The following is a 13321-nucleotide window of genomic DNA, read 5'->3' as shown; positions in this document are numbered from 1 at the left end:
GAAGGGCGCCCTGTACGTTGGGCACGAAGTATAGGAAACTTGCATGGTTAAAAAGAAGGGCGCCGCCTACGTTGGGCACGACTTCCGCCTCATTTTTACAATGCGAGAACTCTATCTTGTATTTCTAGTATCTTTGCTTATTATTGCTTATTATAAATACAAACTCCCTCTTTTCATGATTACTGGACCGGTTTGTTTGTTGAATGACCTGGTGTTAGAACTGCAGCAGCAGTCTTTTTATATTTCATATTATTTCTGATTAACTTCCATCCAAACATGACACAACGGATCGCTTTGGTAAGTATTTTGATTTTTCAACTGGGGAAAATATGTGTAGCCTAGGCCATGGAGTTATAATTTTTGCCTAGGGCTAGGCCAAGCCTACTGCAGGCCTGCATTTTTTATTTAGGCCTAGTACAGTCAAAGAGTAAACAGTACTCCCTCTTTGGTACGGTTCAATAGTTATATATACGCCATCACCCTCATCATGAATCAGCAATAAAGGGCAAAAAAAAAAATTATTAGATTATCACTCCCGCCCTCGTCAAAAATTCGGGAAATATTGATGCGGGAATATAAAAAAAATTTGTTTTTTCCCACATCAATTTTACAGCATAAAAATATCATGCAATATTGTGACTTCAAATACATTTTCTTTAAAAAACTAAAAAAAAATTAAACCAGTTTTAGGCCAGACCCCTATACAATATTTTCTATTACAGACCAAATATATGCAGTCCTTCCCTCATCGATAGAAACAAAAGCAAAATAATCTATTGTTCCGGTAAAAAAAAAAAAAAAAAGCAAAAAAAAACCGCCCTCCCTCATCAATTTAAAAAAATGAAAGAGTGAAATCTAATAATTTTTTCTATGTGACCTAAAGAGTGCATTCGGGCGAGTTTTTTGTGGAGTCTATTGCCCCTTTTACACTGCCAAGGGCAGAATGCACCCATGTTAATTCTGGGGTGATCTCGGATGCATTTCCCATTTACATCAAACGAAAAAGTACGGGTTGATCCCGAGTTACTCCCATTTTACACCGGCAACGAACTCTGGAGATTTTAACCTGGGTATTGGAAAACCCCCGGGTTATGTCCGGAATTTTGCTTGTAGTGTAAAAGGGGTATAACACGGTATAAATCCAAAAACGTCCATTTTCAGTTCTCGTTCGGGCCGCCTGCTGATATCCGCCAATAATCCAACGCTGCAAATTGCAAGCCTGGTTCACGTCAAACTTTATCTGGATATACCCGTCCTGAAAAATGATACGATAATCCCTAATTGTGTTCGATGCCAAGTTAAAGCCAGATAAACAGCAGCCAGTTTCAGGCCGTCGACGTCACACAGTGGAAAGGCTTGTTTAATAAAACATCTACTGTATTTTACGAACCTCTAGTACCAAGTGGTATTCATTCAAAAAAAATTGTAAACTACTGTAGAGAAGGTGTGAGTTTCCACTACCTAACCTAGCCGACCAGTACGAACCAACGACAGTGCAGCAGCGTGTTCTATCGCAATCTAAGTAGTAGATTCTCTAGGCCCTAGCTACATTTACCTTCGATAAAAAATGAATAATTTTAATCGCTAGCTAGCATTCTTCCATTTAACAAAATATTGTTTTAATTTTCATTAAAACGTATGTATACTTTATGGATCTTTCTGTCCTGTTTTGTCGTTTTTAGATCACTCAATTGTGTTGTTTACATGCACTTCGCGAAAATCTAGCTTCGCGGTGTCAAATAAGTTGCTGACTTCCACACACTTTTTTATTTCGTCATCGTAAACATGTGCGCTCCATTTTAACGACTGGCGTTGGTGGTAGTTCGTTGAAATTGGTGGTAGTTCGTTGAAATTGAATTAATAGCGACTATTATAGCAGAAATAGAAAAGATTGAATTGTCAATAAATAAGTACAACAAATCTGATTTTATTATTAAGAAAACTATAAATTATCGCTTTGAAAAACGTACGCAATCGGACTTTTTAACGTTTTTGGTCGATGATGCAAAGGTCATTGGTAATATCGACTATTCGTAAAACGGACGTTTGCTGGGTTTTCACCCATAGTATTACAAATAATTTCTGAAAATCAGACTAATGAGACTACTTCGATGCTGTTGTTAGCATTGTTAAAGTACGTTGTTGCCAGCCAGAAGATGATAATGGTGGTACAATACAACAACGCTGGCTTAGATGCCTCTGTTACGTAATCGTGTCCTCGTAATCCAAGCCGGCTTTACCGTTAAACAAGTTAATTTACCGTGATTCTAGTAAAGTTAAGTCACTATATAACTTAAGTGACTTAATTCCTTTATCTAGCTATAATTGAGTGGTTCACGTCAAACTTTTAACTAGTTAAGTGGATGTATATCTAGATAAAAGTTCGACGTGAACCAGGCTGCAGTGTTTTTGGAGGAGCAAAGGCAGAATGTGTAAGCAGCAGGGAGCATTTTTTATCATTTAATCCACTTTGATTGTTTTAACAGTGAACACGCACCAGAATTAAAAAGAAAGCTTGAACCTTATGGTGTCAGGGGTACAACTTTAAAATGATTTAAGAGCTATGTCTGCGGAAGAAGGCAATACACTGTCCTGAATAACACAAAATCTAGAGTTTGCAATATTGAGTATGGTGTCCCACAAGGCTCCATTCTTGGACCTTTTTTTATTTATACTTTACATCGATGATATTTTTAACTGTTCTGATATTCTGTCTTTAATTTAATTTGCCGATGACACAAATGTTTTATTAGCCCATAAAAATATAAATACTCTGATGAATCTTATAAACACTGAATTTGACAAAGTTAATGAATGATTTAAATGTAACGAATTATCGCTGAACGTAAGTAAGATATTTCGGGATCTTCTGTAGGAAAAAGTAGCAAAATTCTGTGAAATTTTAATTAATGGTAAAGAAATTATTAAAGAGTAAATGTGACAAAGTTTCTCGGGTCCACATTGATGAGTATGTCTCCTTCAAAAAACACATAATTTAATGTCTCAAAAAAAGTTTCTATCTTAGTTCTACATTGGTATACAATACAAGATAAGACATTTTCTCCCTTTTAATGCATTACTCTATTTACAGATCACTCATTGAACCAATCCTTAACTATCGTATTATCGTCTAGGGTTGTACGTGTGGCTCCTACCTTACCAAAGTCGAACGTCTTCAAAGAAAAGTTCTTCATGTTATTACTTTCACTAATTACAGGGACATTGTATCACATATATTCCGTAGACATGTACTTTTAAAAAAACCAGGACATTATTACCGTACTTCCAAATTGAAATTGCTATGTATTCTGTCACTTATAAATTAAATAGGAAACTAATGTGTATATTAGCAAATGAATCACATCTCCACAATTACAACACCTGGGTAAATGTAAACTTAAAACTAAAGGGAGAAAACTGAAATGTACTAGCTTATTATATTTATATTGTCCCTGAAATATGGAATAACTTTGACTGTAATCTTAAAAAAATGTGCTTCTTTAATCAATTTTAAAGTGAAACATAAAAGAAAACTTTTGAATTTATACTGAGAGCTTTACTTATCTCATTATTGCTTTTGCTTTTATATTATGTGTGGTCTTGAACAGTTGTTAATCTCTGCGTCATTACTGGTAATGGTATTGGGTATTTATTATTATTATATCATAATTATTATTACTATTAGGCCAATTATTGTTTAAATAGAAATTCTGGTCTCATATACCATTATTAATTTTTGGCAGGCAGGTGGGAGGTGAGGGGGATGGGGGTGGACAGGGAGGTACTTTTACTGATGACCACCTCAGCCCCACCATAATTGAGCTGAGGTAAGAAAATTATGATTATGCCCGGCCCTGCCCCCATGCTGGTACCACCTCTGATCTATCCAAACATAATGAGACACAACAAGCCTGGGCAAGTAATCTGTACTAGGCCCTATGCCTACATGTACAGCAGCAGTAGGGTCAGAGTACAATAGTGTTCATCGTCGTCATCGTGAATCAGCAATAAATTAAAATACTTATGATGTAGTAGGTCAAGCCTCTATCTAACCCAGCCCAGGGTTCTGCCTAGATGCCCAAATTGTCATGTAGGCCACACTTGCTAGGTTCAAAGAAAAGTTCTTCATGTTATTACTTTAACTAATTACAGGGACAGTGTATCACATATATTCCGTAGACATGGACTCCAGGACATTATTACCGTACTTCCAAATTGAAATTGCTATGTATTCTGTCACTTATGAATTAAATAGGAAACTAATGTGTGTATTAGCAAATGAATCACATCTCCACAATTACAACACCTGGGTAAATGTAAACTTAAAACTAAAGGGAGAAAACTGAAATGTACTAGCTTATTATATTTATATTGTCCCTGAAATATGGAATAACTTCGATTGTAATCTTAAAAAAATGTGCTTCTTTAATCAATTTTATAGTGAAACATAAAAGAAAACTTTTGAATTTATACTGAGAGCTTTACTTATCTCATTATTGCTTTTGCTTTTATATTATGTGTGGTCTTGAACAGTTGTTAATCTCTGCGTCATTACTGGTAATGGTATTGGGTATTTATTATATTATATCATAATTATTATTATAATTATTATTACTAATAGGCCAATTATTGTTAATAGAAATTCTGGTCTCATATACCATTATTACTTTTTGGCAGGCAGGTGGGAGGTAAGGGGGATGGGGGTGGACAGGGAGGTACTTTTACTGATGACCACCTCAGCCCCACCATAATTGAGCTGAGGTAAGAAAATTATGATTATGCCCGGCCCTGCCCCCACGCTGGTACCACCTCTGATCTATTCAAACATAATGAGACGCAACAAGCCTGGGCAAGTAATCTGTACTAGGCCCTATGCCTACATGTACAGCAGCAGTAGGGTCAGAGTACAATAGTGTTCATCGTCATCATCATGAATCAGCAATAAATTAAAATACTATGATGTAGTAGGTCAAGCCTCTATCTAACCCAGCCCAGGGTTCTGCCTAGATGCCCAAATTGTCATGTAGGCCACACTAGCTAGGTTCATCATGCAATATTGTGACTCCAAGTTCAAATACATTTTCTTTAAAAAACTAAGAAAAAATTAAACCAGTTTTTAGGCCGGGCCTGGCCTGGGCCCCTATACAATATTTTCTATTACAGACCAAATATAAACAGTCCTTCACTCATCGATAGAAACAAAAGCGAAATAATATATTGTTTCGGTAAAAAAAAAAAAAAAAGCAAAAAAAAAAAATGCCGTGGCTAGAGATACGGTACCGTATCGGAACTTTCGAATGCTAAAGGTACGGTAAATGATATTACATCATGATTAGCCAATAGAAATGACCGACTCGATTTTGGCTTTTTTGCGAAGTCGAATTCGCTATCAAGAAACGTGGCGCGAACAGTTACGATCAGATTTATGTCATAAAACTTCAGGCCCATTTCATGTATTTCGATTGGGGCTTATCACAATGTTTGGGTTAAAAATCCTTTCTCTTATTCTCACGTATTTTATGGTCTGGTCTACCATAGAGAATGGTCTACTAAGGCTAGGCTAGGCCCGAACACCCGTCTAGCTACTAGGGCATACTTTATAGGCGTACTACTAAACTAGGCTTAGGAGGTTTCAGGAGTAGCTAAGGCCTAGGCCTGGCTTCTACTATTAAAATAGTTTATTCTCGCTTGATGTCGCCAAATCTAGCAAAACTGCTGACCTTTTTATTTACTATAGGGCCTCGGGCTACAGAATATTAATCACAGCTTATCAACAACACCCGCGAACGAAAGAATCTTCGATCGTTGCTAAAACACACACTCATTACTCTTGGAGCAGCAGTGTACTGAATGAAGTCACGCATGTATCGGCATTTCTATTGGCTAATCATGACGTAATATCATTTACCGTACCTTTAGCAATCGGAAGTTCCGATACGGTACTGTATCTCTAGCCACGGCGAAAAAAAACGTCCTCCCTCATCAATTTAAAAAAATGAAAGAGTGAAATCTAATAATTTTTCCTATGTGACCTAAGAGTGCATTCGGGCGAGTTTTTTGTGGAGTCATTTGCCCCTTTTACACTGCCAAGGGCAGAATGCACCCATGTTAATTCTGGGGTGATCCCGGATGCATTTCCCATTTACATCAAACGAAAAAGTATGGGTTGATCCCGAGTTACTCCCATTTTACACCGGCAACGAACTCTGGAGATTTTAACCTGGGTATTGGAAAATCCCGGGTTATGTCCGGAATTTTTGTAGTGTAAAAGGGGTATAACACGGTAGAAATCCAAAAACGTCCATTTCCAGTTCTCGTTCGGGCTGCCTGCTGATATCCGCTAATAATCCAACGCTGCAAATTGCAGTGTTTTTGTTTTGGAGGAGCAAAGGCAGAATGTGTAAGCAGCAGGGAGAATTTTTTATCATTTAATCCACTTTGATTGTTTTAACAGTGAACACGCACCAGAATTTAAAAATAAAGCTTGAACCTTATGGTGTCAGGGGTACTGCTTTGAACTGATTTAAGAGCTACAATATGTCTGCGGAAGAAGGCAATACACTGTCCTGAATAACAAAATCTAGAGTTTGCAATATTGAGTATGGTGTCCCACAAGAAATTATTAAAGAGTAAATGTGACAAAGTTTCTCGGGTCCACATTGATGAGTATGTCTCCTTCAAAGAACACATAATTTAATGTCTCAAAAAAGTTTCTATCTTAGTTCTACATTGGTATACAATACAAGATAAGACATTTTCTCCCTTTTAATGCATTACTTACTATTTACAGATCACTGATTGAACCAATCCTTAACTATCGTATTATCGTCTAGGGTTGTACGTGTGACTCCTACCTTACCAAAGTCAAACGTCTTCAAAGAAAAGTTCTTCATGTTATTACTTTAACTAATTACAGGGACAGTGTATCACATATATTCCGTAGACATGGACTCCAGGACATTATTACCGTACTTCCAAATTGAAATTGCTATGTATTCTGTCACTTATGAATTAAATAGGAAACTAATGTGTGTATTAGCAAATGAATCACATCTCCACAATTACAACACCTGGGTAAATGTAAACTTAAAACTAAAGGGAGAAAACTGAAATGTACTAGCTTATTATATTTATATTGTCCCTGAAATATGGAATAACTTCGATTGTAATCTTAAAAAAATGTGCTTCTTTAATCAATTTTATAGTGAAACATAAAAGAAAACTTTTGAATTTATACTGAGAGCTTTACTTATCTCATTATTGCTTTTGCTTTTATATTATGTGTGGTCTTGAACAATTGTTAATCTCTGCGTCATTACTGGTAATGGTATTGGGTATTTATTATATTATATCATAATTATTATTATAATTATTATTACTAATAGGCCAATTATTGTTAATAGAAATTCTGGTCGGGAAGCACAACCCCTTATGCATATCAATTAAGTAACCAGTCACCATTTACCTATGTACTGTATATATTGAAATGTTATTGTGAATAAACTTTAGTTGTTGTTCTCCTGTAATACTGCTTTATTGTATCTATTACTTGTTATCCGTCGTTGCGTGTCTTGCTTCCAAGCATGGCTACTCATAATCTAACATATATGAAATGATATGATATATGTGGTATTATTTTAGAAAAAAATATCAAAATGAAATATAACGTAGTGCATGTAGCCTATTATATGTCATGGTCGAACATGTTCCTGCTCATGTTAATGCGTTAGAGATACTCAATGCGAATGCAAGACGGTGATTTTAATTAATCAATTTCAACCTTGGACAACTATTGACATACATGCAGTAAAACTTTCTGTGTGGTGTTTGTAGGACCAACAACTCCCTGGTGGTAACCATGTTTAATCCACGAACAAGAAAGGAATAATTTTTGTTTACTTACTTACTACTCTAGGCCTAATAATATTTAGTTTTGTTTTAATAGACTTTTCTTTTGATTTGCTTTTACTGTATTCAACTAGGCCTATAAATAGGGGACTGGCCCTAGGCCTATCTAGCTAGCCTTATTAAACCTATGCCTACCCACTCCCTGGCCTGTACCTTAGTAAGCCTTACTTAGGCTAAAATTAGGGCCTACATACTGTACATTGTTTTACAGTCAACAGTGACTTTGGAGGCATAGCCTATAGATAAGCCTAGTTAGGCTAGTAGTACGCCTCTAGTAGTATTAGGCCTTAAGCCTGTAATATGCTTAGGTTTAGGCCCTAGGCTTTAGTTTTAGGGCATTATTAATAGTAATATTAGGGCCCCTACTACTAGACTATAGTAGTATTAACTAGCCTAGGCCTACCTCTATAGGCCTATAGGCCTAGCTAGATTTTCATTATTCACTGGCCCGTACTCTTTTTAGACTTTTTATAGGCCTAAGTCAACAGCAATCGACTAATAAATGCGCAATATTACTTTATAACGACTTTAGAGAAATTATGAAACAACAACTTACAAATAAAATCAATTAAATACGGAAGTAATGTCCTTCCAATTGTCAAACTCCTCCCTCAAATATAGCTAGGCTCGCCTACTCTGTCGTAGAGAGCAGCAGAACCGAGCAACTCACGCGCTATCACCGCGGTTGTAGTGTTATCGTCAGTTATCGTGCCTCTTTATCTGTCCGTCCTCCTTCCTTCTGTTGGTCCTTGTCCAAACAAGCATAGCGCCACCATTGTTACTTACTGGATAATCACCCCACTTATTATTGCTTATATAATACAAACTCCCCCTTTTTCATGATTACTGGACCGGTTTGTTTGTTGAATGACTCGGTGTTAAAACTGCAGCAGAAGTCTTTTTATATTTCATATTATTTCTGATTAACTTCCATCCAAACATGACACAACCAATCGCTTTGGTAAGTATTTTGATTTCTCAACTGGGGAAAATATGAATGTGTAGCCTAGGCCTAGGCCAAGCCTACTGCAGGCCTGCATTTTTTATTTATAATTTAGTATAAGTAGGGCCTAGTACAGTCAAAGAGTAACAGTACTCCCTTTTTGGTACAGTTCAATAGTTATATATACGCCATCACCCTCATCATGAATCAGCAATAAAGGGCAAAAAAAAAATTATTAGATTGTCACTCCCGCCCTCGTGAAAAAGTCGGGAAATATTGATGCGGGAATATAAAAAAAAATTGTTTTTTCCCACATCAATTTTACAGCATAAAAATACGTATCATGCAATATTGTGACTTCAAATACATTTTCTTTAAAAAACTAAAAAAAAATTAAACCAGTTTTTAGGCCGGGCCTGGGCCCCTATACAATATTTTCTATTACAGACCAAATATAAACAGTCCTTCCCTCATCGATAGAAACAAAAGCGAAATAATCTATAGTTCCGGTAAAAAAAACAAAAAAGCGCCGTATCGGAACTTCCGAATGCTAAAGGTACGGTAAATGATATTACGTCATGATTAGCCAATAGAAATGACCGACTCGATTTTGGCTTTTTTGCTAAGTCGACGTCGCGATCAAGAAACGTGGTGCGAACAGTTACGATCAAATTTATGTCATAAAACTTCAGGCTCATTTCATGTATTTCGATTGGGGCTTATCACAATGTTTGGGTTAAAAATCCTTTCTGTTATTCTTGCGTATTTTATGGTCTGGTCTACCCAAGGTAATTCAACAGAAGGACGCACATCTCCGCTCTCGAACATAGTGCGTGCGTACAGTCCTTTGATCTTTACTGTGGCATCGACAATCCGATACTAGTTGCGAGTAGAGCTGTCAATTATTAGTCTATGCGTGCCATTCATTTTATGGTGTTAGTTTTTATTTTATTAATTTTGGGTAATTCGCAATGTCTGTTACATCTGATTTTTTTTGACCGCGAACTTGTTAAATGCTTCTATAAACTGCAATTTAATTTATGAAAATTGACCAAGAAAATGAAAAGTTATAACAATTTAAAATTTACAAATTTTATAAAATTTCATGTTCTTATGTAACATTAATCTGTCATTTTGACAATGTTGGCATAAGGTGCCGAAAATGAACATTTGAGTATATACAGAACATTTATTAATTTTTTCTGCGAAGCGAGTCTCATGAACGACAATTCACCACAATTTTGGTAAAATTGTTGAAATGAAGAATATATTTCAGTCTAATCTTAGTGCAAAATATCATTAGGCCTTTGTAATCACCGCACGACGCGCGATTATCATGGCAACTAACACGCGCGTGGGTAAATCGTCACGTACGCTGACAGTTTAAGGTCTGGTTGCTATGGTTTTTGTGACAATCAGCGTGTAGAATCTTGCCCCTAGAATGTCGATGCCAGAGTTATAACCTTTGATGTCCCGAGATGTGCGTCCTTCAGTTTAATTGCCTTGGTCTACCATAGAGAATTGTCTACTAAGGCTAGGCTTAGGCCTAGGGCCTAGCCCGAACACCCGCCTAGCTAGTAGGGCATACTTTATAGGCGTACTACTAGACTAGGCTTAGGAGGTTTCAGGAGTAGCTAAGGCCTAGGCCTGGCTTCTACTATTAAAATAGTTTATTCTCGCTTGATGTCGCCAAATCTAGCAAAACTGCTATCCTTTTTATTTGCTATACGGCCTCGGGCTACAGAATATTAATCACAACTTATCAACAACACCCGCGAACGAAAGAATCTTCGATCGTTGCTAAAACACACACTCATTACTCTTGCAGCAGCAGTGTAGTGAATGAAGTCACGCATGTATCGGCGTTTCTATTGGCTAATCATGACGTAATATCATTTACCGTACCTTTAGCCACGGCGAAAAAAAAACGTCCTCCCTCATCAATTTAAAAAAATGAAAGAGTTAAATCTAATAATTTTTCCTATGTGACCTAAGAGTGCATTCGGACGAGTTTTTTGTGGAGTTTATTGCCCTTTTTACACTGCCAAGGGCAGAATGCACCCATGTTAATTCTGGGGTGATCCCGGATGCATTTCCCATTTACATCAAACGAAAAAGTACGGGTTGATCCCGAGTTACTCCCATTTTACACCGGCAACAAACTCTGTAGATTTTAACATGGGTATTGGAAAATCCCGGGTTATGTCCGGAATTTTGCTTGTAAGTGTAAAAGGGGTATAACACGGTATAAATCCAAAATCGTCCATTTCCAGTTCTCGTTCAGGCCGCCTGCTGATATCCGCTAATAATCCAACGCTGCAAATTGCAGTGTTTTTGGAGGAGCAAAGGCAGATGTGTAAGCAGCAGGGAGCATTTTTTATCATTTAATCCACTTTGATTGTTTTAACAGTGAACACGCACCAGAATTAAAAAGAAAAACTTGAACCTTATGGTGTCAGGGGTACAGCTTTGAACTGATTTAGAGCTATGTCTGCGGAAGAAGGCAATACACTGTCCTGAATAACACAAAGTTTGCAATATTGAGTATGGTGTCCCACAAGGCTCCATTCTTGGACATTTTTTTATTTATACTTTACATCAATGATATTTTTAACTGTTCTGAAATTCTGTCTTTTATTTAATTTGCCCATGACACAAATATTTTATTAGCCCATAAAAATATAAATACTCTGATGAATCTTATAAACACTGAATTTGACAAAGTTAATGAATGGTTTAAATGTAACAAATTATCGCTGAGCGTAAGTAAGATATTTCATGATCTTCCGTAGCAAAAAGTAGCAAAATTCTGTGAAATTTTAATTAATGGTAAAGCAATTATTAAAAGAGTAAATGTGACAAAGTTTCTCGGGGTCCACATTGATGAGTATGTCTCCTTCAAAGAACACATAATTTAATGTTGTCTCAAAAAAAGTTTCTATCTTAGTTCTAAATTGGTATACTATACAAACAAGGTAAGACATTTTCTCCCTTTTAATGCATTACTTACTATTTACAGATCACTCATTGAACCAATCCTTAACTATCGTATTATTGTCTAGGGTTGTATGTGTGACTCCTACCTTACCAAAGTCAAACGTCTTCAAAGAAAAGTCCTTCATGTTATTACGTTCACTAATTACAGGGACAGTGTATCACATATATTCCGTAGACATGGACTCTTAAATATCCAGGACATTATTACCATACTTCCAAATTGAAATTGCTATGTATTCTGTCACTTATGAATTAAATAGGAAACTAATGTGTGTATTAGCAAATGAATCACATCTCCACAATTACAACACCTGGGTAAATGTAAACATAAAACTAAAGGGAGAAAACTGAAATGTACTAGCCTATTATATTTATATTGTCCCTGAAATATGGAATAACTTCGACTGTAATCTTAAAAAAATGTGCTTCTTTAATCAATTTTAAAGTGAAACATAAAAGAAAACTTTTGAATTTATACTGAGAGCTTTACTATCTCATTATTGCTTTTGCTTTTATATTATGTGTGGTCTTGAACAATTGTTAATCTCTGCGTCATTACTGGTAATGGTATGGGTATTTATTATATTATATCATAATTATTATTATAATTATTATTACTAATAGGCCAATTATTGTTAATAGAAATTCTGGTCTCATATACCATTATTACTTTTTGGCAGGCAGGTGGGAGGTGAGGGGGATGGGGGTGGACAGGGAGGTACTTTTACTGATGACCACCTCAGCCCCACCATAATTGAGCTGAGGTAAGAAAATTATGATTATGCCCAGCCCTGCCCCCACGCTGGTACCACCTCTGATCTATCCAAACATAATGAGACACAACAAAAGCCTGGGCAAGTAATCTGTACTAGGCCCTATGCCTACATGTACAGTAGCAGTAGGGTCAGAGTACAATAGTGTTCATCGTCGTCACCATGAATCAGCAATAAATTAAAATACTTATGATGTAGTAGGTCAAGCCTCTATCTAACCCAGCCCAGGGTTCTGCCTAGATGCCCAAATTGTCATGTAGGCCACACTTGCTATGTTCACTTTCTTTGTAAAAGAAACTTTAAAATTTTACCCAGGCTCAGTGTTCTTATTTTGTTCTTAAATTTAACACTTTTCAACCATAGAAGATTATTATTGTACATCAGTAGGGGCCTATATTTTGTACATAATCAGTAGATTACTGTACAGTACTGAATTATAGAGAGTATAACATAGACACACCTAATGCAAATAAGGTACAGAAGACCTGTTAGTTTTTCTATTTTTTTTTTTACTAAAACCTCATTTGAAATTTTATCTCAGCCTCAATTTTTTCTTATTTTGTTCTTAAATTTTAGGAGTTGTTTTTCATTTTTGAGAGTGCTTTATAAAAATGTGTTCTTTGGATAAAAAAAAATTGTATGGTATATACAGTATATATATATATATATATATATATATATATATATATATATACAGTAT

General features: G+C 36.0%; 2 protein-coding genes across 2 annotated transcripts in view; one reads left to right on the top strand and one right to left on the bottom strand.

The window, feature by feature from the left end:
- Window positions 1-7856, bottom strand: part of LOC117124162 (solute carrier family 25 member 44-like) — a 14969-nt gene extending 7113 nt beyond the window's left edge. The window contains exon 1 of the mRNA XM_033270310.1: window positions 7802-7856. The gene's annotated coding sequence lies outside the window, so the exon portion shown is untranslated. The remainder of the gene's footprint in view (window positions 1-7801) is intronic.
- Window positions 143-13321, top strand: part of LOC117124183 (carbonyl reductase [NADPH] 3-like) — a 25611-nt gene continuing 12432 nt past the window's right edge. The window contains exon 1 of the mRNA XM_033270337.1: window positions 143-297. Within this exon, the coding sequence (XP_033126228.1) occupies window positions 277-297 (21 nt within the window). The 5' untranslated portion in view covers window positions 143-276. The remainder of the gene's footprint in view (window positions 298-13321) is intronic.

The sequence above is a fragment of the Anneissia japonica genome, unplaced genomic scaffold (genome assembly GCF_011630105.1).
Source record: "Anneissia japonica isolate Jap-2015-1 unplaced genomic scaffold, ASM1163010v1 scaffold502_len386481_cov162, whole genome shotgun sequence".
In the NCBI taxonomy this organism is placed as follows: domain Eukaryota; kingdom Metazoa; phylum Echinodermata; class Crinoidea; order Comatulida; family Comatulidae; genus Anneissia; species Anneissia japonica.
This window is presented reverse-complemented; position numbering and strand designations above follow the sequence as displayed.